The sequence below is a fragment of the Carcharhinus amblyrhynchos genome, chromosome 3 (assembly GCF_965287045.1).
Source record: "Carcharhinus amblyrhynchos chromosome 3, sCarAmb.v2.hapA, whole genome shotgun sequence".
In the NCBI taxonomy this organism is placed as follows: domain Eukaryota; kingdom Metazoa; phylum Chordata; class Chondrichthyes; order Carcharhiniformes; family Carcharhinidae; genus Carcharhinus; species Carcharhinus amblyrhynchos.
The window spans coordinates 117267044-117292673 of NC_137326.1; the positions used below are offsets into that span (position 1 = coordinate 117267044).

Sequence of the window (25630 nt, forward strand, 5' to 3'; positions counted from 1 at the left end):
GAGCTGTGCTGATCTTTGGCAGAGGAAAAGCACAGAGCTGGAGCTCCCAGAGGAAAGTAGGGGAAATCAGCAGATGTGCCCATCTGTTTTATTTACATTAGCTGTAGTGGTTGATTGCGATTTAACCCATAAAAAGCAAAAAGAGGTGGAGTGGGACAGGGAAATGTAGCTTAAAGAAAAGGTTGCCTGGGATATGATGAAGGGGGTGATGATTACCACGTTAGCTGATTCCTCTAGGTCCTGCTTAACGTGGTAGGTGTCAGTTCTCAACATCCTTGTTTTCTGATTGAGTAAAACCTTCCAGCAAAATGTCAATCACTGCTCCTCTATTTTTGCATAACACTGTCGATGAGTGCAAAATTAAACAAAACAGCTGTGTTATCCTTGATTCTCTGTCATTCAGCTTGTTCTGCCAGAAATAAACATTTTTTAGGTTGCTCATAGGCCGTAGTTCTGGCGTTGGCCAAAATCTAGGCAGTGAAACACAGACAGGTGTTTGCACACTTTACTTATATCTGTATCTGCCCCTCGTTGTCTCTTTCTGATTCTGTGGGGGGGGGGCTGCTTTCCAGCCATTCATACTGGCAGGATTTTCTGGTCCCCCTGCAGTGAATGGAGATTTGGCTGAGTGCCAAATTCTCCGTCCTCTCTTGCTGTGGCAGAGGGGCGTGAACGACTGGTGAGATTGCACCATGCGTTTCTGCATTTCTTTTCAACTGCATGTCAACACATCTGCTTTCTCGGTTCCTATACCTCAAGAATTCTTTCCACTCCCGTGGACGTGTGGTATATGTGAGACAATGTAAAGTCGTGGAAACATGACGAATTATGGTTCAATTTTCAATTTAGAATTTCCCTTCCAGCAAGGACAAAAGCACTTGCTCTTGGAAAACAGAGCGTCCTACCAGATAAGAGTGGGAATAATAGCATATTCTAATAAAATGAATTCTCTATATATATAAAGATCAAAAACAAAAAGCCTTTTGAGAGATGAGTGATTTGGTGAGTGCAACCATGGGGTGACAGATGATCCCAGGGATTAAAAGTGTTGTGGTGACTGAAACTGAATTGGACATTAAGACAATTGGCAGATGAACCCGGAGAAGCATGCATAATTCAGACAAATGATAAATAGCTGGAAGAAATGTGTACACTTTACATGAGTAATGTTGACAAATATGGCCAGGCATAGTATGCATGCTGTCACTCGGTCAGACCTGGTGAACATGGCTGGAGGATTTAGATGGGATTTGACTTTCAGTTGCTGTGGGGAGAGGGGGGAGTGAGGTCAGGTGTGGGCACACTTTGAAAATAGCGCTCCCCAGATGCCCTGTCAATGTCATGACTCCTCCGGGATGCTGTTTGTGAAGTGAATGTGGATGGAGCAGAGAGGGCACTGCTGAATCGCTCATCCCCATATGAACTGCCAGCTCTGTTCCTTCAGGAAGATGCTAGGAGGCTGGTAAGGACAAATCGCAGAGTGACGTAATAGTCAGGTGCAGCTTAGGATACGAATATCGGGGGCAACGCAGAGAGATGTTAAGCCATGTTTCTGCGGAAGAATTTGTTTTGGAAAAAAATGGGGATTTTCTCAGTGGATCGAGTAACTTATCATTGACCATCTAAAGTCATTTATGTATTTAAGTTTATTTATTAGTGCCACAAGCAGGCTTACATTCACACTGCAATGAAGTTACTGTGAAAGTACTCTAGTTACTACCCTTTGGCGCCTGTTCGGGTTAACTGAGGGAGAATTTAGCATAGCCAGTGTACCTAACCAGCATGTCTGTTGAACTGAGGGAGGAAATCCACGCAGACACAGGGAGAATGTGCAAACAGACAGCGACCTAAGCTGGGAATCAAACATAGGTCCCTGGTGCTGTGAGGCAGCAATGCTAACCTCTGTGCCACCGTGCCACCACTTGAATATACCAATGCTCGTCGTTATTAATCCTCTGAAACTAATAGCAACTTCTGGAGTCAGCACACGAGAAGAATGGGGATGGAAGCTTGGATATCTAGAGGTTATTGTTGGTATTCCTCTAAGGCTCTGCAATTGAGGTTTCCTTATTCTGCATCAATTAAAAATCATTAAATTGAGAAGAACTTTCACTTCCATTAGCCTCACTGCAAAAAAAAACCCTTAAACATTGTGCCTTATTGAATGAGGTGCAGTTATTAACGGCACACTAAATTGCAGCTAAACAGCCTCACTGGCTCTGAAAGAGCAGCTTAGTATTTTTTAAATGCTTTTTTTTCCATCGTGACAAGAAGTTCCACATGAAAATATTCTTTGAAGTTTATGACATTTTAGCTTCTACCTTCATCCCCTGTGTATGCCCCAATCATTTATTTTGTCGTATTTAATATTAAAACTGAAAGGTTTGAGTGGTTTTTAACTTCCTGCTGTGCTGTCTGTGAGAATAATTCAATGTGATTGGCTGCTTACACTGCTCACTGACAACACTGCTGCTGGAAATCCCCTGGGTCCCAGATTCAAACTGAGATCGGGAAAGGGAAAGTCCACATCACAGAAATAGTTCATGTTTTTGAGGGCAGCTTTCTTTGCAGGCAGTGAGCTGTGTTCCTTTGCCACTGACCTGAAATTCAACCCATTGAACTTGAAATTGTGCTGAGTGATATTTCCTTAGGGGTGGTTCATATTTCAGGATGAAATTCTTCTGCTGCTACTCCCATTTAGGAACATGGAATCACAGAAACAAAGAAAATAGGCAGAGGAGTAGGCCATTCAGCCCTTCAAGCCTTGCACCAACATTCAATATGATCATGGTTAATCACGCACTTTCAATATTCCATTCTGGCTTTCTCTTCATGCCCCTTGATCCCTTTAGCAACAAGGGCCACATTGAACTCCCTCTTGAACGTATCTAATGAACTGGCCCCAACAACTTTCTGTGGTAGAGAATTTCACAGGTTCACGACTCTGAGTGAAGAAGTTCTTCTTCATTTCAGTCCTGAATGGCTTACCCTTATTGTTAGACCGTGACTCCTAATTCTGGACTTCCCCGACATTGGAAACATTCTTCCCCCTTCTAGTCTGTACAGCCCCATCAAGATTTTATTTGTTTCTATGAGATCCCTTCTCATTCTTCTAAATTCCAATGAGCTGAAGTGCTGTTGATCCAATCTCTCTTCATATATCAGTCCTGCCATTCCAGGAATCAATCTGGTGAACCTTCGCCAGACTCCCTTAAAAACAAGAACGTCCTTCTGTTCAAGAAAGGAAATAGGAATGACCTGGTAATTATAGGTTGGTCAGCCTTACTTCAGTAATCAGTAAGTTAATTTGAAAAGGTCCTGAGAGATAGGATTTATGACCATTTGGAAAGATGCAGCTTAATCTGGGGTAGTCAACACTGATTCGTAAAGGGTAAGTCTTGCCTCACAAATTTGATTGAATTCTTTGAGGACGTAACTAAGTATGTGGATGAAGGTAGAACAGTTGATGTCGTATACATGGATTTCAGTAAGGCGTTTGATAAGGTTCCCCATGGTCGGATCATGGAGAAAGTAAGGAGATGTGGGATAGAGGGAAATTTGGCCGATTAGATAAGTAACTGGCTATGTCATAGAAGGCAAAGGGTGATGGTGGATGGAAAATTTTCAGACTGGAGGCCAGTTACCAGCGGTGTGCCACAGGGATTAGTGCTGGGTCCTCTGCTATTTCTGATTTTTATCAATGACTTGGAGGAGGGGGATGAAGAGTGGGTCACTAAATTTGCTGATGACACCAAGATTGGTGGAGTTGTGGATGAGGTGGAGAGCTGTCATAAGCTGCAAAGAGGCATTGATAGGATGCAGAGCTGGGCTGAAAAAAGGCAGATGGAGTTTAACTCTGATAAGTGCAAGGTGATTCATTTTGGTAGGACAAATTTGAATGCAGATTACAGCAGGGTTCTGAGGAATGTGGAGGAACAGAGAGATCTTGGGGTTCATATCCACGGATCTCTGAAGGTTGCCACTCAAGTGGATAAAGCTGTGAAGAAGGCCTGCAGTGTATTAGTGTTTATTAACAGGGAGTTAGAGTTTAAGAGCCGTGGTTATGCTGCAACTGTACAGGACCTTGGTGAGACCACATTTGGAATATTGTGTGTAGTTCTGGTCACCTCATTGTAAAAAGGATGTGGAAGTATTGGAGAGAGTGCAGAGAAGATTTACCAGAATGCTGCCTGGTTTGGAAGGTAGGTCTTATAAGGAAAGGTTGAGGGAGCTGGGGCTTTTCTCATTAGAGTGGAGGAGGATGAGAAAGGACTTAATAGAGGTTTATAAGATGATGACGGGGATAGATAGAATGGAGGTTCAGAGATTATTTCCTCGGGTGGATGTAGCTGTTACTAAGGGGCATAACTATAAGGTTCATGGTGGGAGATATAGGAGGGATGTCCGAGGTAGGTTCTTTACTCAGAGTGGTTGGGGTGTGGTAATGGAGTTGGACACTTTAGAACATAGAACGTTACAGCGCAGTACAGGCCCTTCGGCCCTCGATGTTGCACCGACCAGTGGAACCAATCTAATGACCCTCTAACCTAAACTATTCCAATATTATCCATATGCCTATCCAATGACCATTTGAATGCCCTTAAAGTTGGCAAACTTTAGGAACTTTCAAGCGGTTATTGGATAGGCACATGGAGCACACTAAAATGATAGGGAGTGGGATAGCTTGATCTTGGTTTTGGACAAAGCTTGGCACAACATCGAGGGCCGAAGGGCCTGTACTATTCTATTTTTCTATGTTTTTATGTTTCCTAAGACTAGGACACCAAAACGGCGCACAATACTCAAGGTGTGGCCTCACCAAGGCCCTGTATAATTGCAGCAAGACATCCTTACTCCTATACTCAAATCCTCCTACTATGAAGGCCAGCATGCCATTAGCTTGTATGAAATAGGTTTGCACTAATGTTGCATACTGTATTTTAAGACCCAAATTTTCAAGCATATTACATTTAACTTAACCTATGAAGACCTCGCTCTACGAACTCAATCTGTAGATCAATTTCCAGGCTGTATTTCACCCATATGAAATTGATACATGCACAGTTACAAACAATCGATTAGGCCAAGGAGAATTTCCACGATTAGCCACTGTCCCTGAAGGCCGTAGATAAATGTTTCTGCCTTGAAATTTTGATACTCCAAAAGCATTTCCATTGTGTGAGTTCAGTGTGCCGTCTGGTTTTATTATTAACCCCTCACCAGATATTATTGAACATATGGTGAATTTTGTAATTAACCTGATAAAGGGTACATCACACTGAAGCAGTCCATGAATAAATCACAACCACAAAGAAAGGTAAAATCTAGACAGACTTGCAAACAAAACAATCGCAAAATGTCAAATGGGTATGATATTTTTTGGCAAATTCTGCTGAATTGAAATAAAGTTTAGTCATAGCACCCTCTAAGTCAGGGATTCCCAAACTTTTCCAGTCACAGAACCCTTTTGAAATCCCAGGAATACTGACAGAACGTCTGAGAAACATTCTTATTTTGTTGAAGAACCAAACCACAAAATAAATGACTGTTTTCACACAGTAGGTACAAAAATAGAAAAACCTATTTTGGAGAAGTCCATTCTATTTCCCATGTGCATACTTTTATGATAATTTTTAAAATTCTTATTAAAACCTTACTTAGGTCTATGCGTTTTGTTATTTTTTGATGGGAGTGATACTGCTCCTTTGATTGCAATGGGAAGAGTGCCGCTGGAAAGCTGGATTCTCGTATTGAACACACACACACACACACACACCCCTCTCTCTCTCTCTTTCACACATACATACACACACCTCTCACCTCTCTCTCTCACACACCCTCTCACTCTCACCTCTCTTTCATACATATACTCACTCTCACTCACCTCTTTCTCACACTCACTCTCATACATACACATTCTCATCTCTCTCTCACATACACACTCACTCTCACTCTCACGTCTCTCTCACACACACACTGTCACCTCTCCCTCACACACACACACACACACACACACACACACACACACACACTCTTCCCTCTCTCTCACACACACTCGCCTCCCTCTCTTACATACACTTGCCCTTACCTCTCTCTCTCACTCACACACACACATACACACATTCTCATCTCTCTCACACATACAGACAGACTCGCTCTCACCTCTCTCTCACACACATGCACACTCACTCATTTCTCTCACACACACACTCTCACTTTGCTCACACGCACAAACACACATACACGGACGCAACCTCACCTCCCTGTCTCACTCACACACACTCATTCTCACCTCTCTCAGTCACACACACTCACTCTCACCTCTCTCTCACACACACACTCACACACTCTCACTCTCATCTCCCACTGCAGATAAAAGTCTGAGGTCACATACCAACTGACTTCTTCCCTGCTGCCATCAAACTTGTGAATAGATCTACCTTACATTAAGCTGATCTTTCTCTATATCCTAGCTATGACTGTAACACTACCTTCTTGCACTCTCTCCTTTCCTTCTCTATGTACAGTATGGTTTGCGCAAGAAACAATACCTTTCACTGTATACTAATACATGTGACAATAATAAATCAAATCAAATCAAATTCATTGTGTTAGATGTCAACTATTTTCCTGCTATTTCTCTAACTTTCTGCTATATCTACTAGAAGAATTGCCCTGCCACCAATGTCCATGGAATTATTTTGGTGACTTCTTACACTCACTATATTACAAAGGAATCTCTTCAAACAAGGTACTAGTTTAGCAAGAAATAGATGCTTATAACAGGAATTATCCTTTGATGGTGAATACTATAAATAGCAGTTTCTAAAACAGCCAGTTTGTATATCTGTGTTCAAGTCTAATTAATCACTTATTCACAAATTCAAACTAAGCAAAGACAGAAATTTGTGCTTTCATACAGAAGTGATTATACATCTAAAATGTGCTGCTCCTGCTCTCTGGCAAGGATTTGATGGGAGATCGTGTTCTGATAATTATGCTGTGGATAATTTAGAGATAATAGATTAGATGCACAGTGAAGGTAAATAGGAATTGGTTTAAGCCACTGGGAGACAGTAATGTCTCATTTCCACTTTGGATTAGGTCATCTGGGATCCGGACACATTCCAGTTCAGCTTCTGTCAATTTAAAGCTGTTTGATTGCAGACAAATTGCAAACTTTTTTTCCCTCACTTCAGCGTGTATTAATGGGTCAGTGCCACCACACTGAGTTTGTCTGTTATGATTTCTTTATAGCACAAGTATTACTGTTCAAGTGACGAGCAAATCAAACCTGTTTTTTAATTCATTTGTGGGACATGGGTGTCACTGGCTGGCCAGTATTTATTGCCCATCCCTAGTTGCCCAAGGGCTGTTGAGAGTCAACCACATTGCTGTAGTTCTGGAGTCACGTTTGATTTGATTTATTATTATCACATGTATTAGTATACAGTGAAAAGTATTGTTTCTTGCGCACTATACAAAGCATGCCATTCATAGAAAAGGAAATGAGAGAGTTCAGAATGTGGTCTTATCGTCATTGCTAGGGTGTAGAAAAAGATCAACTTAATGAGTTTGGCCCATTCAAAAGTCTGATGGCAGCAGGGAAGAAGCTGTTCTCCAGATGGATGATATGTGACGATAAGCAAGGAGTAAGGAGGGCTAAAAGGGGTCACGAAAAGTCGTTGGGCCAGCAGGATTAAGGAAAACCCCACAGGTTTTTATACATACATAAAAAGCAAGAGGGTAGCCAGGGAGACTGTTGGCCCACTCAAAGGCAAAGGAGGGAACCTATGCAAGAAGTCAGAGGAAATGGGAGAAGAGATAGATGAGTACTTTGCATCAGTATTTGCCAAAGAGAAGGACTTGGTAGATGATGAGTTTGGGAGAGGATGTGTTGATAATTTGAGTCATGTTGAGATCAAAAAGGAGGAGGTATTGGGGTTCTTGAAAAACATTAAGGTAGACAAGTCCCCAGGGCCTGATGGGATATACCCCAGAATACTGAGAGAGGCAAGGGAGGAAATAGCTGGGGCCTTGAAAGAAATCTTTGTATGCTCACTGGCTACAGGGAAGGTCCTAGAAGATTGGAGAATAGCCAATGTTGTTCCTTTGTTTAAGAAGGGTAGCAAGGATAATCCATTCAAATCAAAGTAATTACAGGCTGGTGAGCCTTACATCAGTAGTAGGGAAATTATTGGAGAGGATTCTTCGCAACCATATTTACTCCCATTTGGAAATAAGTGGACGTATTAGTGAGAAGCAACAAGATTTTGTGAAGGGGAGGTCATGTCTCACCAACTTGATTGAATTTTTCGAAGAAGTGATGAAGATGATTGAGGGTAGGGCAGTGGATGTTGTCTACATGGACTTTGACAAGATCCCCCATGGCAGATTGGGGCGACACGGTAGCACAGTGGTTAGCACTGCTGCTTCACAACTCCAGGGACCTGGGTTCGATTCCCGGCTTGGGTCACTGTCTGTGTGGAGTTTGCACATTCCCCTCGTGTCTGCGTGGGTTTCCTCCAGGTACTCCGGTTTCGTCCCACAGTCCAAAGATGTGTGGATTAGGTTGATTGGCCATGCTAAAATTGCCCTTAGTGTCCTGACATGCATAGGTTAGAGGGACTAGTGGGTAAATATGTAGAGACATGGGGTTGGGGCCAGAGTGGGATTGTGGTCGGTGCAGACTCAATGGGCCGAATGGCCTCTTTCTGTACTGTAGGGTTTCAATGGTTTCAGAAGGCAAAGTCACATGGCATCAGAATGAGCTGGCAAGATGGATACAGAACTAGTTCAGTCATAGAAGACAGAGGGTAGCAATGGAAGGGTGTGTTTCTGAATGAAGTGCTGTGACAAGTGGTGTTCCTCAGGGATCTGTGGTGGGACCTTTGCTGTTTGTGCTGTGGTGGGATTCAAACCTGGGTCCCCGGAGCATTAGCTGAGTTCCTGCATCAATAGTCTAATGATAGCACCATTGCCATCGCTTCCCCCACTACCATACTGATTTCATCTGTTGAGATTTCTCTACAGCACAAGTATTAATCTTCAAATGATGAACAAATCAAACCAGTGCTTTGATGGAAACTAATCTTTTCAGAATTCAGGAGCAGATATCAACTCTAATGAAGGGTCATCCAGACTTGAAATGTTGGTTCTATTCTCCCTCCACAGATGCTGTCAGACCAGCTGAGAATTTCCAGCTGAGAATTTCCAGCATTTTCTCTTTTTGATTCAGATTCCAGCACCCGCAGTAATTTGCTTTTAATGGATATTAAGTTACCTGGAATTCATATGAATTCACTTTTAGTGGGTTTGTTAGTCACTTCAATGGCGATTGGAAATTAAAGTGCATGAAAAAGTCATTTGTGGCTTGCTGACTGAACGTTGTGTACAAAGCTGGAGAATGAGTGGACTAGTGATCTAGTTTATTCAAATTATCTGGACGACAAAGGAATAAGAAGTGGTGTGGTTCACATTAATTCCATAAGACAGCTTTGTAATTCTTTACAGCAGATGATAATAAGGAATGCTTTAACTTAGTTTAAATGATTAAGGAATCCCTCTCAGGCGACAGTGGAGCTCCTAATCAGACTCTGAAGCATCTCATCGAACATTACCAACAGAGAAAAGTCGTAGATGGCCGCAAGATATTTGCACTGCTTTACCAGATACTTTGGCCTGGTTATCTGACGTGGATATTAATTTGTTTTCTGCTCCTAATATTCAGTAGAAACATAAAGGTTTTTCGCCCATTGCAACTCAATTCAGCAAGAATGATTTTATGGTCAATGGAAGGTCAAACAAACAAGAGTCAATGTGTGATTTGGCCAATTGGAGCTCTGGTAATTAATTGTAGAGGGGTATATCCATTCATATGCTGTACAATAGGACTGGAATCGAGAAGGTGGGTACACTGGAATTTGACAGAATGGATGAGAAAGGCTATTGCCTACCAAAATAGGCGTGAATATTAACAGGTTTAGTCCTTTGTAATGAAAATGAGTAGGGAGGAGTTTAATGCTTTGGAATTATGTGTGTGGCTCAGATGTGTGGTTATCTGAAATAAGCAGATTTTTAACAAGTGCGGATGGTCAATGCATTTACTGGAAACAGCCATGAGAGGCAGGGAGACCAACAGTACACACAGAGTTGAATAACATTGAATGCAATTATAAAGGTGAGTAACGGTGTTTACACAAAGTAAAAGTGGGCACAGTGAGAAGTTTCACAACACCAGATAAAAGGTTTATTTGGAATCATGAGCTTTCGGAGCACTGCTCCTTCATCAGGTGAATGGGGAGGTAGGTTTCACAAACACAGCATATATAGGCAAAGACACAATTGCAAGGTAATGGTTGGAATGTGATTTACAAGTAATCAAGTCTTTACAGGTACAGACAATGTGAGTGAAGAGAGGGATGATCACAGGTTAAAGGGGTGTGAATTGTCTAAAGCCAGGACAGTTAGTAGGACTTTGAAAGCCCAGGTCAAATGGTGGGGGTTATATGTAGTGTGACATGAACCCAAGATCCCGGTTGAGGCTGTCTTCATGTGTGCGGAATCAGTTTCTGCTCGGCAATTCTGTATCGTCTTGTGTCTTGAAGGCTGCCTTGGAGAACGCTTATCCAAAGGTCAAAAGCTGAATGCCCGTGACTACTGGAGTGTTCTCTGACTTGGACGGGAACACTCCTGCCCTGTAGCACGGTGTCCATTTATTGGTTGTCGTAGCATCTCACCAATGTACCACAGCTCAGGACATCCTTTCCTGCAGCGTATAAGATAGACAATGTTGGCTGAGTCGCAAGAGTATGTACCGTGTACCTGGTGGGTGGTGTTCTTATGTGTCATCAGAGTGGGTTCAATTCCCGGTTTGGGTCATTGTCTGTGTGGAGTTTGCATGTTCTCCTCGTGTCTGCGTGGGTTTCCTCTGGGTACTCCGGTTTCCTCCCACAGTCCAAAGATGTACGGGTTAGGTGGATTGGTCATGCTAAAATTGCCCCTTAGAGTCCTAAGATCCTTAGGTTAGAGGGATTAGTAGGTAATAATATGTAGGGATATGGGGGTAGGGCCTGGGTGGGATTGTGGTTGGTGCAGATTCGATGGGCTGAAGGGCCTCTTACTGCACTGTAGGGTTCCATGATTCTATGAGTGAGAGCGGGAAAGGATGGAGGGAAGAGCAGAAAGGCTGTGAGTAATGGTTAGGTAATAAGTAAAGTTCCATGCAGCAGATGAATGAGGAGGACAGTAAGTAAGGATGGACGCTGTCATTAAATGGATGAAGCCATTTATTTTCCTTTCCATTTTCTTTTAACGTCTCCAGCTGACCCCACAGAAAATAGTGAGTCCAGTGATGGAGAGCATTAATAAACGTGTCCCTGTTGTAACCAATGGGATTAAGTCCCAGCAAAGGCAAAACTCTTGAGGGCTTGTTCTTTTATTACACAAAAAAAACTGATTTTCCCTTCTTTGCTCAAGTAAACCACGTGTGTCCCCTGTGTCGCACGATATAATGGTGAACTGATTGGTACTGTCACAGTGAGCTTATTTCTATTGAAACAATGTACTGAATTTTTAGGTTTAATGAACTACTGCCCTTGTCAATGAAACATAATTAGGTATTGATCGGACTGTTCCTGTTCTGCTCTGTATACCTGGTTTGTTCGTCAGCTGGATGTGCGCATACAGAGAAGCAGTTTGTGCCATAGCAAAACTCTTTTCAATGCAGAAGTCAAGTTGTAGTGTTGGAGCATTCCACTGATGTCTTTTCAATTTCAAGCAATGCACAAAAAGAGACTTTTTTTCAATCAAAGCAACACTTCATAGAATCCATAGAATCCTACAGTACAACAGGAGGTCATTCAGCCCATCAAGTCTGCGCCAACCACAATTCCACCCAGACCCTAGTCACATAACACGGTGCATTTACCCTAGCTAGTTCCCCTGACTCTAAGGGGCAATTTAGCATGGCCAATCCACCTTTGGACTGCAGGAGGAAACCGGAGCACCCAATACAGACATGGGGAGAATGTGCAAAGTCCACACAGATAGTGACCCGAGGCCAGAATTGAGCCTGGGTCCCTGGCACTGTGAGGCAGTAGTGCTAACCACTGTGCCACCATGCCACCCCACAACTTCTATTTGTGGAATCCTTTATTATGTCCCGATTTGAAGTCTCCTTGTATAGGGTGCAGCCTAGGAAACTGCCACCACTGTAAAGGTACCTTCTTATGCAGCCAAAAGGAACTGGATTGCTCCTGCTCACTCTACAGCAATCCTGCTGACTCTGGTCAACTGCCCTCTGCTGTTGTCCCCACCATCCAAGCCTCGGCCAGCTTAGCAAGCAGCGTTTGATGCCTTTCTCAAATGGCCAAGCGGACTCCAGAGGCATGACAGGTTGTCTGAATTGTTAAATGAGGCCTGAGGCCCAATATCGAACCAGCCTCAAGCCTTCCTGATTGGGCCCCTACCAATGGATTTTAGTAAGACACTTGACAAAGTCCCACATGGCAGACTGGTCAAAAAAGTAAAAGCTCCAGGGATACAAAGATTGGATCCAAAGATAGCTCAGTAACAGGAAACAAAGGGTAATGGTTGAAGGCTGCCCTTGTGAATAGAATGTGAGTGGCAAATTTCCCAAAACAAAAAGTGTCCAACAGATAGGAAGACAGGAGGTTTTTTGAGCAAGCTGGGTTTTGATAATTTCTGGCACTCTGCATTACAGAAGCCATTGGACAATTCATGGCCAGGTGGGGGTGGTTGGGGGAGGGGGGGGGTCGTGGTGGGAAGGAAGGGGAGGAGGGAGGGTCCTAATCCTGCTGGAGAGGCTGGCAGCAGAGTGCTCAGGTGGCCATTGGGATGTACCGACCTCCCAACACACTGTTGTTACACCCCGACCCCAACCCACTCCCATTGCCTGCCCAGGACCCATCTAGATCCCAAACATGAGGCAAAAAAAGAGGCCATGCAGTGCAAACTCAGGGTAGTAGATTGAGCCAAAATGAATTTTTACCCCTCTGTGTTCAGGCTTGGTTGTTTGAATCCGAGATCAGGCCATTACAAATAGATCCAATCTTCCACTTAAACTGGAGAATGACCTGCATGTTAATGGTAAAGATATGAGGCAATGTTAACACTTTCCAACAACACGAAGGAAAAACTGATGCTTTCAACAGAACCTGCAATAAAAATGTGCCCGTTTCATGTCAGAACTTCATATCCATCTTCTCTCTTCTGTTGCAGTGAATTTGAAGCCTCACAAATGCGTCAACTCCCAGAGCACTTTGAAACAATTCCAGGCAGTGAAGCAGAAAGCTCCACGTGCGCGACAGGGAGTTCCATCACAGCATGTAAAAAGGTAAATAATCTTACCACTTTCCCGCAAAACACACTGACTTTCAATTCCTGTAGATGCGGCACAGCAGGCAATTGCACGGCCCCAGGGACAGAGTGACATCTGACAGCCAGCAAGCAAATACTGCTTCTGCTCAGGGTCTAAATATTGTTTCTGGACAATGGAATAGTTGTACAGAATGAGCGTCATCCCACATCAAAGACAAAATATACGAGTTATCAGCATCCTGATTGAGGCAACTCCTCAAACAGAATAAAACAGATTCAAAAAGCAGCTTATATCATCTGGATTCTTCAATTAGACCATGGAAAATAACTCACTCCCAGGGTGGAATAATGGTTAGTACTGCTGCCTCAGTGCCAGGGACACAGGTTTGATTCCTGGCTTTGGGTCACTGTCTGTGTGGAGTCTGTACATTCTCCCTGTGTCTGCACAGGTTTCCTCTGAGTGTTCCAGTTTCCTCTCATAGTCTGAAAGATGTGCTGGTTAGGTGCATTGGCCATGCTAAAGTTTCCCTCAGTGTACCCGAACAGGCACCAGAGTGTGGCAACTTTGGGATTTTCACAGTAACTTCATAGCGGTGTTTAACGTAAGCCTAAGTGTGACACTAATTAAAATTTTCCAGTTGTCTTTTAGCCCATGAATAAACAATAGGATCCTCCCTATTAGGTTCAAGCCTTTATTTTGTTCCCGAGTTATCCATTATCATTCCATATATCAACTGACTAAACCCTTCAGTTAGATTCCAACCTAAGTATTAACTGTCTACTATAAATTAAAGTGCTCAGCAGACTCCATGCAGTTGGTGAGAACAATAAGGTTGTAACGTTAATTGATGTAAAGGTATGCAGAGTGGAGAAAATGCCGATAGCTTCTTGCAATCGGTTGAAAGAACTGAAGAACACATTAAAAAAAAGCCAAAATTGAATCAGAATGTTCTTCTTCAAACAGCAGAATTCTATCTGAGGTCACCCAGGGGTCAGGGCAGCCACGGCCATGTTTTCTTTGCCAATCTTTTTTGCATCCACGTCTGAATCAAAGCAGTAATAAGATATGGAGCTGTGTCAATCTGATAGAACCAGAGCCTGATCGTGTAAATAACTTGTTTTTTGCTTATGGGATGTGACCATTGCTGGCAAGTCTCGCATTTGTTGCTCATCTCCAACTTCCATTGAGAAGGTGGCAGTAAGCTGCCTTTTTGAAGCATTGCAGTCTGTCTAGTGCAGATACACTCAGTGCAAGAAAGCTCCAGGGTTTTGACCCAGTAACAGTGAAGGATTAGCAATACGTCTCCAAGTCAGGATGCTCTGTGACTTGTGGGCAAACTTGCAGGTAACAGCGTTCCCATTCTCCTGCTGCCTTTGTTTTTCTAGATAGTAAAGGTCATGGGAAGTGCTGAGTGAAGGGTCATCTGGGTTCAAAATGTCAGCTCTTTTCTCTCCTTACAGAGGCTGCCAGACCTGCTGAGATTTTCCAGCATTTTCTCTTTTGGTTTCAGATTCCAGCATTCACAGTAATTTGCTTTTATTAAGCTTTGTTGGGCTGCTCTTTATCTTGTTGATGTGGACGGAAGTGAATGTTTAAAGTAATAACTGTGACATAGTTTGGATAGGAATTTAATAGGGTAAAAGTTACCTCTGGACATTTTATTAATCACCCCACATAAACATATCAATGATATATAATGTGCGAATATTCACCATCTAGGATTGATGGTGCCTGATTCAAGAGGTCCAATAATCAATAAAAATTCATCCAGAGGCTGTATCAACAGATGCAAACAAAGTTTCTGGTATTTTAGCTGTGTTGAACCTCCATTAGCAACTTGTATGGGGGAAGATATTAATGATACGACACTTGTCTCACAAATAACGGCACTCAGGTAAGTTTGAGATACGTGTGATTGGAGTCGATTCCCATGAGCTGGAAGTCCATTAACAATATCTGTAATACCCGGAGATCACTTTACGATTCTTCCAGCCTCTCCATAAAGTTTCAGGACAGAGGAGATTGCTCCAGTGGGGCCTGTGCCAGGGAAGACTGGCCCACTGGGAGACCAGGTTGCATGGAAAAACCTGGAGAAGTGAGAGATGAGAGACAAGGAATGCTTTCTGTTGCAATCCCACTCTCATATCGCCATTTATCATCATCAGCAGCATCTCATCCCGACCATTTTGTTCAGAGCAGCTTGGTGAAAATCAGTGACAAGTTGTATACCCACAGATAAGCTACCTGCCATCCTGCTTGAGGTGCTGTCCTATTGGCTTTCAAAACCTACTTGACTGCGCTGCTGGCCTGCAGACCTCCCTTGGAGGGGTCTCTCTCCCTCTTTTGTAGAATCATAGAATCGCTACAGTGCAGAAGAAGGCCATTCAGTCTCACATATTTACCCCACTAATCCCTCTAACCTGTGCAGCCCAGAGCACTATGGGGCAATTTATCAAAGCCAATCAACCTAACCCGCACATCTTTGGACTGTGGGAGGAAACCCATGCAGACATGGAGAATGTGCAAATCCCGCACAGACAGTGACCCAAACCAGGAATCGAACCCAGGTCCCAGGAACTGAGAGGCAGCAGTGCTAACCACTGTGCCACAGTGCTGCCCTTCAGATTAATATCAGAATCAATAGCTTAGTATATTCAAAACCCACTCACTTACACAAAGTTCTGATCAGGCCCATTATGTTCCCTTCGCACCATTTTGGATTTTGTGGAAGTCCTGATGACTACAACTTCTTCTTGGTAATATGTTCAGCTTTTGCACTGAACTCTGCTTTGTTAGAATGATAACCCAGACTGGAATCAAACAACTTGCTCCTTTAATGTAATTTCTTTTGCAATCACCCATAACATTTCACTTTATGTAGCTATTATTAGAAACATGTTCAACTTGTCCTTCCTTAGAAGTGCAAATTCATTTGGGTTGACCTTGTGTTTAAAGGTATAGAGGTTGTTCTGCACGGACATTTAAGGTGCAGAATTGGGCTCAGTCATGACTGTTGCTTGTGAGTTACAGATATGCAGGGATTGAAACAGTGGAGATAGGCATGTGCTCATTGCACATGGCACCATCTTGGTAAAGGCATTGTTGTGTGAAGCTAACATCCATTAGAATTTGCAGGGCCAGCAGACCATGAAGCCATTCGGCATACTGCACTAATGTGACAATAATAAATCAAATCAAATCAAAACATGTCTTGTCACAGTGAAAAATATTGTTTCTTCACGCTATACAGACAAAGGGTACCATCCATAGAGAAGGAAAGGAGAGAGTGCAGAATGTAGTGTTACAGTCATTGCTAGGGTGCAGAGAAAGATCAACTTAATATGAGCTGGAACCATTCAAAAGTCTCATAGCAGCAGGGAAGAAGCTGTTCTTGGTTCGGTTGGTATGTGACCTCAGACTCTTGTATCATTTTCCTGACGGAAGAAGTTGGAAGAGACTGGCCAGAATTTTACCAGTCTGCCCACCCTAGGAATCGGAGGAAACAAGGGGCAGAATATGGAAAGATCCATTAATCTCGGAGGGGATTTTATGATTTCGGGACAGACAAGGCCGTAAAATCCTGTCCATGATGTATGGGATGTAAGTTTGTGGTGCCATTTTAGACTTTGGCACTCCAACTGAAACCCTTGGGGTGGGGCGGGGGGGTTCTCCCAAAAGTGCTGAATGGCAGGAAAACTGTTCTAAATTCCGACTGTTCTTTCAGTTCAGTCTCTCACCTGAATCTTCTCGCTCTGTACACTGAAGAGGTCCCAGTCGTGAATATCATTAAAAGCCCATGGGGGCAGGCCCTATTTGCGCCGGAGTTTGACAGTTCTGGAGCTTTGTCCATGGTGGCCAGCTCAATCACTAGCCAGCCCGGGACCTCCACAGTGCTGCCCCTCCAGCCCCCACCTCCCCACACCCACGGCCCGATCATGGCCCCCACAGCAACTCATGGGCCTGTCCCAACCCCCTTCACCCCGGAGCCTCCCGATGGCCAGGTCCCACCCCCACAGCAGTGGCGATTTTCCCCCCTCACCCTGGCAGGCCCCCCCTTGGCAGACTACCTCCCTCCAAGCCCCAATCATTGCCTTCCCTCCAACCCAGACCGATCCCAATGCAGAGTGGCAGCAGGAGCCCCCACCCCCACCGATCCTTCCTAACCTCCACCCACAATAGGCCCCACCCCTTTGGCACTGCTCGATGCCCAGTGGGCAGTGCCAAGCTGCCCCCTGGGCATGGGCACTTTGCCCCTTGGGCAGTGCTAGGGGCACAGGCTGGCACTGCCATTGTGTCCATGCCCAGGGGGCATTACCCCATGCTGCCTGAACCCCTGTGGGGGGGCCCCAGTTGCCCTCCCCCTTCATTCCAGCGGGGTTTCCTGCTAGTTCCTTGAACATGGGGAGCTAGTCTGAACTCTGTCGCAATGAAGTACTCCTGGTGGGATGGGAGATTCAATCAGGACCTGAGAGATCCCGATAATGAGCACATATACATATTTAAAATACATGCAGAAAAAGATTTAAATGACTTACCTGTCTTCCCGCCGGTTTCCAGCATGGTCTGACCGGAGACTGTTCGCTGGCTCTGGGAAATGTGCATGCATTCCTGGTGCATATGCAAATCCCTATTCAAGGCCACAGACCCGCATCTCTCACCGCAACCCACCAAAAAAGTTGCGGGGTCGCAATGGGAGAATCACAGCCCTTACCTCGCACAGCTGGACACAAGTTAAGCAGCAAGACTGGTGCTCTGATTCTACAAGTGTTTGGTGCTTTTTATAGTTCTTTCAAGTTGCAAAAATAAGTGGTGTGGCAGATGCTGATGAACTTTTTGCTGACTTCAAGGCTTGTGCACAAATTAACTTTGGAATTCTATACAATGGGACAAACAAGCAGATGTCACGCAAAGAGAGTTAAGATGCTTGTCAAGGCAGGAGAAGGAAGTGAATAGTTCTTAGCAGGAGGCCATATCACCTTGACAATGTTAACAATGATGGTAGTGCTACTAGGTGGTAATTCAGAGGCTTGGATTAATGCTCCAAAGACACAAGTTCAAATATCACCATGGCAACTGGATTGTTGTGGAAAGCTACTGCCCTTACCTGGTGTGGCCTACTTCTGACTCCAGACTCACAGCAATGTGCTCAACCTTTATTTGCCCTCTGAAATGGCCAAGCAAAGTAATATAAAACCACTACAGAAAAGTTGAAAGAGATGGAAAGCCTACCAGAAAGCTTGTGCTCAATGGAAGTGTAGAGCATCCAGCACAGACTTAAACAGGGCTTTGTGCAAAGCTTAGAGCCTATTCTTGAGGGACTCATGTCTCCTTGTGGATATAGGGCCTCACACGTACTTTCCGCCTCCTCCACCAAAACCTCCAGTGCAGCATCTGAAATCGGGGAGACTACTCTGGCCCATGGGTGGCACAGTGGGTTAGCATTTTAGTACCGCTGCCTCACAGCACCAGGGACCCAGGTTCAATTCTGGCTTTGGGTCACTATCTGTGCAGAGTTTGCACATACTCCCCGTGTCTGTGTGGGTTTCCTCCAGGCGCTCTGGTTTCCTCCCACAGTCTGAAAGGTGCACTGGACATGCTAAATTCTCCTTCAGTTATCCAAACAGGTGCTGGAGTGTGGCGACTAGGGGATTTTTACCATTGCAGTGTTAATGTAAACCTATTTGTGACACTATCAAGTAAACTTAAATTTAGCTTTAAGGTGGGCAAAGTAGTTCTGGTTTTTGGCCACCTCCTGAGGTAAGCCAACAGTGAACCCTGCAATTAACCCTGGCTGCAGGCAGAAGTTATTATAGTCATTAAGCAATGTGAATATGGCATGGTGCCCACATTTCAAGCAATGGGCATAAGTCACATTTCTCAAACGTCTTTTTGGGTTTTACCCAATTTTGCTTCTTTACATTTCAGAATTCATTGAACTTCCAGGAATGAACTTGGTAAGGTAGCTTCTTAATTTAGTGTGATGTACAGCAGCCTGACAGCTGATCATTATAAATCTTCCCCTCAATCTCACCTAGCTTCACTCGTTGTTTGTCTGAATCAGAAAAAGCTTTTCCAGATGCAGTCATGTTTAAAGAGCTCCAAAATCTTTCCAGGTGAATGGAATTCATTCTCTTAACTTTTTACAAAAGGTAAGCAACATGCAAAGGTTGACTATTGTTGAACCTCCATCCCTTCCTGCCAGCTGGACTAGTTTACCCATAACTAACCCTCCAGATAATCAAATGGAGAACCCGTATTCCTGCTATTTTGTCATAGAGTCATAGTCATAGAGGCTAAAACATGGAAACAGGCCCTTCAGCCCAACTTGTCTATGTCAGCCTTTTTTTGAAACTGCTAAGCTAGTCCCAATTGTCGATTTGGCCCATATCCCTCTATACCCATCTTACTCATGTAACTGTCCAAACGCTTTTTAAAAGACAAAATTGTACCCGCCTCTACTACTACCTCTGGCAGCTCGTTCCAAACACTCACCATCCTCTAAATGAAAAAATTTCCCCTCTGGACCCTTTTGTATTACTCCCCTCTCATGATAAACCAATGCCTTCTAGTTTTAGACTCCCCTACATTTGGGCAAAGATGTTGACTACCTAGCTAATCTATGCCCCTGATTATTTTATAAACCTCTAGGAGATCATCCCTAAGTCTCTTAGAGAAAAAGTCTCAGTCTGTCCATCCTCTCCTTATAACTCAAACCATCAAATCCCGGTAGCATCCTAGTAAATCTTTTATGCACTCTTTCTAGTTTAATAATATTCATTGTGATCCAGTTTAACAATGCACTAATATTCTGTGCCTCTGGGGGTACTCGAATGGCAGGATACTTTATATTCACTGTTCATTTAAGTGGAATAAATCGTAACCGACTGCCAAATTGAGAATTGTGACATGAAAAGAATTTGAGTCAGTGATATTGCTGATAATAATTAATGGGGAGTCCCGCACTGACTTGCCAGGAGGTGTTTGCAGCAATAACCATCCTGCGAAGGAGGGCTAGAATATCAGGCTAGTCATACTGGTGGATTCATGCAGTATTTTACTGGTTGGACAGCCAGCAGCAAATCTTGATTACCACTTAACCGGTCAGCCCAAACCAAACTTTCTTTTGACTGTGAGACACTCTATTTAATAGTAAGGTAACCTTTTTAAATGGGATGTGGATGGTGAGGTTCTTCAGATGTTTCAACATAATTTGTATTTAGCTATAAAACTCAAACATCTTGATCAATGCCTGCATTGAAATACTCAAGAAAGGAAGTCCAGATGAATGAGGTACTATCAAAGAAACATAGAGTCCTTAGGGTGGGATTTTTTTAAATTCATTCACGGGACATGGGCGTCGCTGGCTGACCAGCATTTATTGCCCATCCCAAGTTGCCCTTGGAGAGCAGTTGAGAGTCAACTGTATTGCTGTGGCTCTGGAGTCACACGTGAGCCATCCCAGATAAGGACAGTGGATTTCTTTTCCTAAAAGACATTAATGTACCAGGTGGGGTTTTCCAACAATCGGTAATAGCTTCATGGTCATCAGTATTCCAGATTTTTTTAAAAATTGAATTCAAATTCCAACATCTGCCCAGATGGGATTTGAACCCAGGTCTCCAAAACATCAGCTGAGTTGCTGGATTGATAGTTTAGCGATAATACCACTCAGCTATTGCCTCCCCCCGCCACCATGGTGTGTTTTCCGGCTGTAGAGGCGGCTCACCATTGGCCACCAGCAGGATCATCTGCCAATGTCTATTTTGCATTGATTGCCTGTCCCACCATCAGGAACCCTGCCATTGGGGTGGGGGGGTCGGGGGGCGGAATTGCCGTTTGTGGGATTGGAAGATCCTGCCCATAGAATAATGCAGGATTGGGAAGACCATTCGGCCCAATGTGCCTATATCAGTTCTTTTGTATTCAGTTAATCCTATTACTCCCCCAATCTTTTTCCATAGCAATGTCATTTCTGTTCCCTATAAGCATTCAGCCAATTCTCTTTTGAATGTTATAAGTGAATATGCTTCCAACTCATTTTCAGATAGTTTATGCCAGCAGCATGGTGGCACAGTAGTTAGCCTTGCTGTCTCACAGTGCCAGGGTCCCAGGTTCGATTCCAGCCTTGGGTACTGTATATGTGGTGTCTGCTTGTTCACCCTGCGTCTGTGTGGATTTCCTCCGGATGCTCCAGTTTCTTCCCACAGTCCAAAGATGTGCAGGTTAGGTGGATTGGCCATGCTAAGTTGACTCTAGTGTCAGGGGAATTAGCAGGGTAAATATGTAGGGTTATGGAAATAGGGTCTGGGTGGAATTCTGGTTTGTACAGACTTGATGGGCTGAATGGCCTCCTTCTGTAATGTAGGGATTCTATGATTCCAGAAGATATCAACTGGCTGTATTTAAACAAACAAATTCCTCATGTCGTCTCTGGTGCTTTTACCAATCAGCTTAAATCTCTGCCTACTGGCTCCCCACAGAAACCGTTTCTCTGAATTAATTTTATTAAAATATTTCATGATTTTGAAATCCCCTATTAAATCTTCCCTTCATCTTCTTTGCTGGTAAGGAGAACAACCCACCATCTCCACTTACTCCTCTCAACTGATGTCCCTCACCATTGGTACCATTTTAGGAAATTTCCTTTGCACCCTTTCTATAAATTCAAGGCATCTCATTGTTATTACATGGTTTGTTGATTTTGTACATAGTGCATACTGGGTAAGTGAGCATGACCGATGCAGGAGGCATGGAAAGGGCATGGGAACATGCAAGGAAGATCAGCTGGCATCACAGCCAGGCTGTGTGTTCCTGTTGACAGCAGCTACATCCACTGTTTAAAATTCATTTCACTTTCCTCAAAAGAAAGTATTGGCCATGCTAACCTTTAGTCTTCTTGGGGTGGCACGTTGGTTAGCACTGCCGCCTCACAGCGCCAGGGACCCAGGTTCAATTCTGGCCTCGGGTTACTGTCTGTGTGGAGTCTGCACATTCTCCCCATGTTTGCGTGGGTTTCTTCTGGTTGCTCCGGTTTCCTCCCACTGTCCAAAGATGTGCGGGTTAAGTCGATAGGCCATGTTAAATTAACCCTGGTGTCGGGGGATCAGCAGGGTAAATATGAGGGGTTATGGGAATAGAGCCTGAGTGGGGTTGTGGTCAGTGCAGGCTCAATGGGCCAAATGGCCTCCATCTGCACTGTAGATTCTATGATTCAGTGTTAGTTGTAGCTGCTTTTTTTGAGATAAAGGGGAATGTTACCTGGTGTGAATGCATTAATTGGAATAAATTAGACATTCCTATCATTGCAATCGCAGAATTGCCAGAGTTTGAAAATGAAACAAGGAGATGAGTTGGATTGGTGATGGCCATTACATAATTTAAAAAATTGGCACTGTGCTTCCCATTTGACTGCAATACACAATAGCAGAGCATTGATTTGAGTGTAATTTCAGTGCCTGGCTCTGTTATGTAATACTAAAAGCTGTTTTCATTTCATTTACGTTCGCTACTACATTATAAAAGAGAGAAAGCCTCCACCATCCAACTCATCTATTTCACTCAAAGTCCTTTCCCCCATGGATATTGAATGCCAATATTAGAGAGATCAGCGTCACAGGAAAATGTAAAACGTGATGTCACTAATCTGCAAGCATTAAAAAGTTTGCAAACTCCAAACGAGAGACAGTTGGGTAGATCTGAAAGTCTAATCTGCTGCTCTTAATGCACCTCCTGCAAATCTTGCTTTCAAAGAACTTTATCTCTCTGAAAAAACTTATTGGGTGGAATTTTCCAGTCCCGCCCACCACAGGAGCTGTAGAGGCTGGGGGTGCAAAGGTCCATTGACCTCAGAATTTCCAGCCTTGGGATGAGAGCAGCCGGAAAATCCTGCCCATTGTGTTTGATCATTTTTCTTGCTATTTAACAAAAATAAATCTTTTTAGTAGCTTTATAATAGTAAAAGTTGCTGCAATTTTTTTTAAAAAGGAGCAACTTTCGGAGTTTACAGAATTAGAGTAGGCTGGTGGGACTAGTTGAACAACTTGAGCCTGCACAGTTGGATGGACTGAATGGCCTCTGTCTGTGCTGTATGATTTCATCTTTCTATCTTTTGATGACAATCGTGAATGAAGACCTCTGATATTAGTTCGATATTCCTTTATCCATTATTGTAATGGAGGACTTTACACATTTATCTTCACTTTGGCTGTAGAGAGCACAATGTTATTTCTTTTCATACTTAAAGTAATTGGAACTTGTCCCTCATCCAGGCAAATGTTATTATTAGCTTGCAAAGTCAGATGGTGTAAATTACAAAATGTCTCAGAATTCGCCAAATAAACAAAATAAACGGGGCGGCATGGTGGCACAGTGGTTAGCACTGCTGCCTCACAGAGCCAGGAACCTGGGTTCAAATCCGGGCCTCAGGTCACAGTTTGTAAGGAGTTTGCACGTTCTCCCTGTAACTGTGTGGGTTTTCTCCGGGTGCTCCACTTTCCTCCCACAGTCTAAAGATGTGCAGTTAGGTTGATTGGCCATGCTAAATTGACCCTAGTGTCAGGAGGATTAGCAGGGTAAATGTGTGGATTTATGGGAATAGTGCCTGGGTGGGATTGTAGTCAATGCAGACGAGATGGGCCAAATGACCTCCTTCTGCACTGTAGGAATTCTATGATCCTATTAAATCAAAACCTCCTGTTTGATTGGGTATTATTCCTTAAATATTACTTAGAGGGATTTAGAATAGTCTGTGATGAGCTATTGCGGGGGATCGCTAATGAATATTAATGAAATATTTAAAGATAATGGAGTGTGTTTTGCCAGTGATGGTCTGGGTTACAGCCAGAATCTGAGATGCTGACAGCAGTAAAAGTATGTGCAGTCAGCTGGGTGGTGAAAGCTGCTGTTCCTGACACATCTCCAATTCCTGAGAAAGGGCCAATGGAAGAAGATATTGCCAGGAATCAGTCTTCTGCTGCATCTGAATCCAATGGCCAAATCTCCCATAATGGTCTTTGTTATGGTGGGTTGTTTGATTCAAAGATGAAGAATTGTGATTTTTTGGCCGTACTCGCCTCAAAAGTTATGTTGCATATTTATAGAACCTTAGTGAGGCCGCACTTGGAACATAGTGTTCAATTCTGGTCACTACACTACCAGAAATTATGGAATCTTTGGAAAGGGTACAGGAAAGATTTGCCAGGATCTTGCCTGGTATGGAGGGTATTAGCTATGAGGAGATGTTGGAGAAACTTGGTTTGTTCTCACTGGAGCAATGGAGGTTGAGAGGTGACCTGGTCTACAAGATTATGAGGGACTTGGACAGAGTGGATAGTCAGAAACTTTTTCCCAGGCTGGAACTAGGGGGCACAAGCTTAAAGTGCGAGCGGCAAGGTTTAAAGGAGATGTAAGAGGCAAGCTTTTTACACAGAAGGTGGTGGGTGCCTGGAATTTGCTGCCAGGGAAGCAGATACGATAGTGAGTATTAAGGAGCGTCTAGACAAATACACAAATAGGATGGGAATAGAGGGATATGGACCCTGGAAGGGTAGGGGGTTTTAGTTCAGTCGGGCAACATGGTCACTGCAGGCTTGAAGGGCTGAAGGACCTGTTCCTGTGCTGTAATTTTCTTTATTCTTTGAAACCAGAAAATCCTGCCCAAAGTCCATGGTCGGCCCCTCACCCACTATGATTTCCATGGCAGATGGAATGGGAAAATTTGCCCCGGTATTTCTTCAGGATGTTATGATGCTACTTCTGCCCTTTTATTTTTGAAAATATGGGACACGATCTTGCCACCCGTTCACACCTCTGCAGCGAAGACGGAGAATTTGATAACAAATCCAATCTCTGTTCACTGCAGCGGGATGGGAAAATCCCACTGGTGTGAATGGTCAGAAAATTCCCATGTTGATGTTTCAACTTTCAGCTGAATGGAAATGTTGTGATTTACACTGAGACAGAGCAATCTGCTTAAAAATGCAAGGCCACATTGCAACGTAAAGGCGAGAAATCAAAATATTGCCCTTAGAGGAGTGTGAAGAGAGAGACACTTTCTTTAATCCAGATGTCCATCAAAATTCTAAGACAGGGACATTAAGGTGCAAAGTACTGGATATCGCAACAATGGCTACCACAGACAGACCTACCCAAAACCTCTTGGCAATACACGACGGGTGAAGTATTTCAAGGCAAGGCTGTCACCTTCCAGAGAGAGGTTTGAAGTAACACGAGCATTCAAACAGTCTTCAGCAGAGTATACAAGCTGAGGTCTGCTCTTTCTCTGTCTTT

General features: G+C 43.7%; 1 protein-coding gene across 3 annotated transcripts in view; it reads left to right on the forward strand.

The window, feature by feature from the left end:
* The window catches only part of sphkap (SPHK1 interactor, AKAP domain containing), a 381850-nt gene that overhangs the window by 271639 nt on the left and 84581 nt on the right, over positions 1-25630 (forward strand). For all 3 annotated transcript variants that reach the window (XM_080185826.1, XM_080185829.1, XM_080185827.1), the window contains one exon: positions 13243-13357. In XM_080185826.1, the coding sequence (XP_080041952.1) occupies positions 13243-13357 (115 nt within the window). The remainder of the gene's footprint in view (positions 1-13242; positions 13358-25630) is intronic.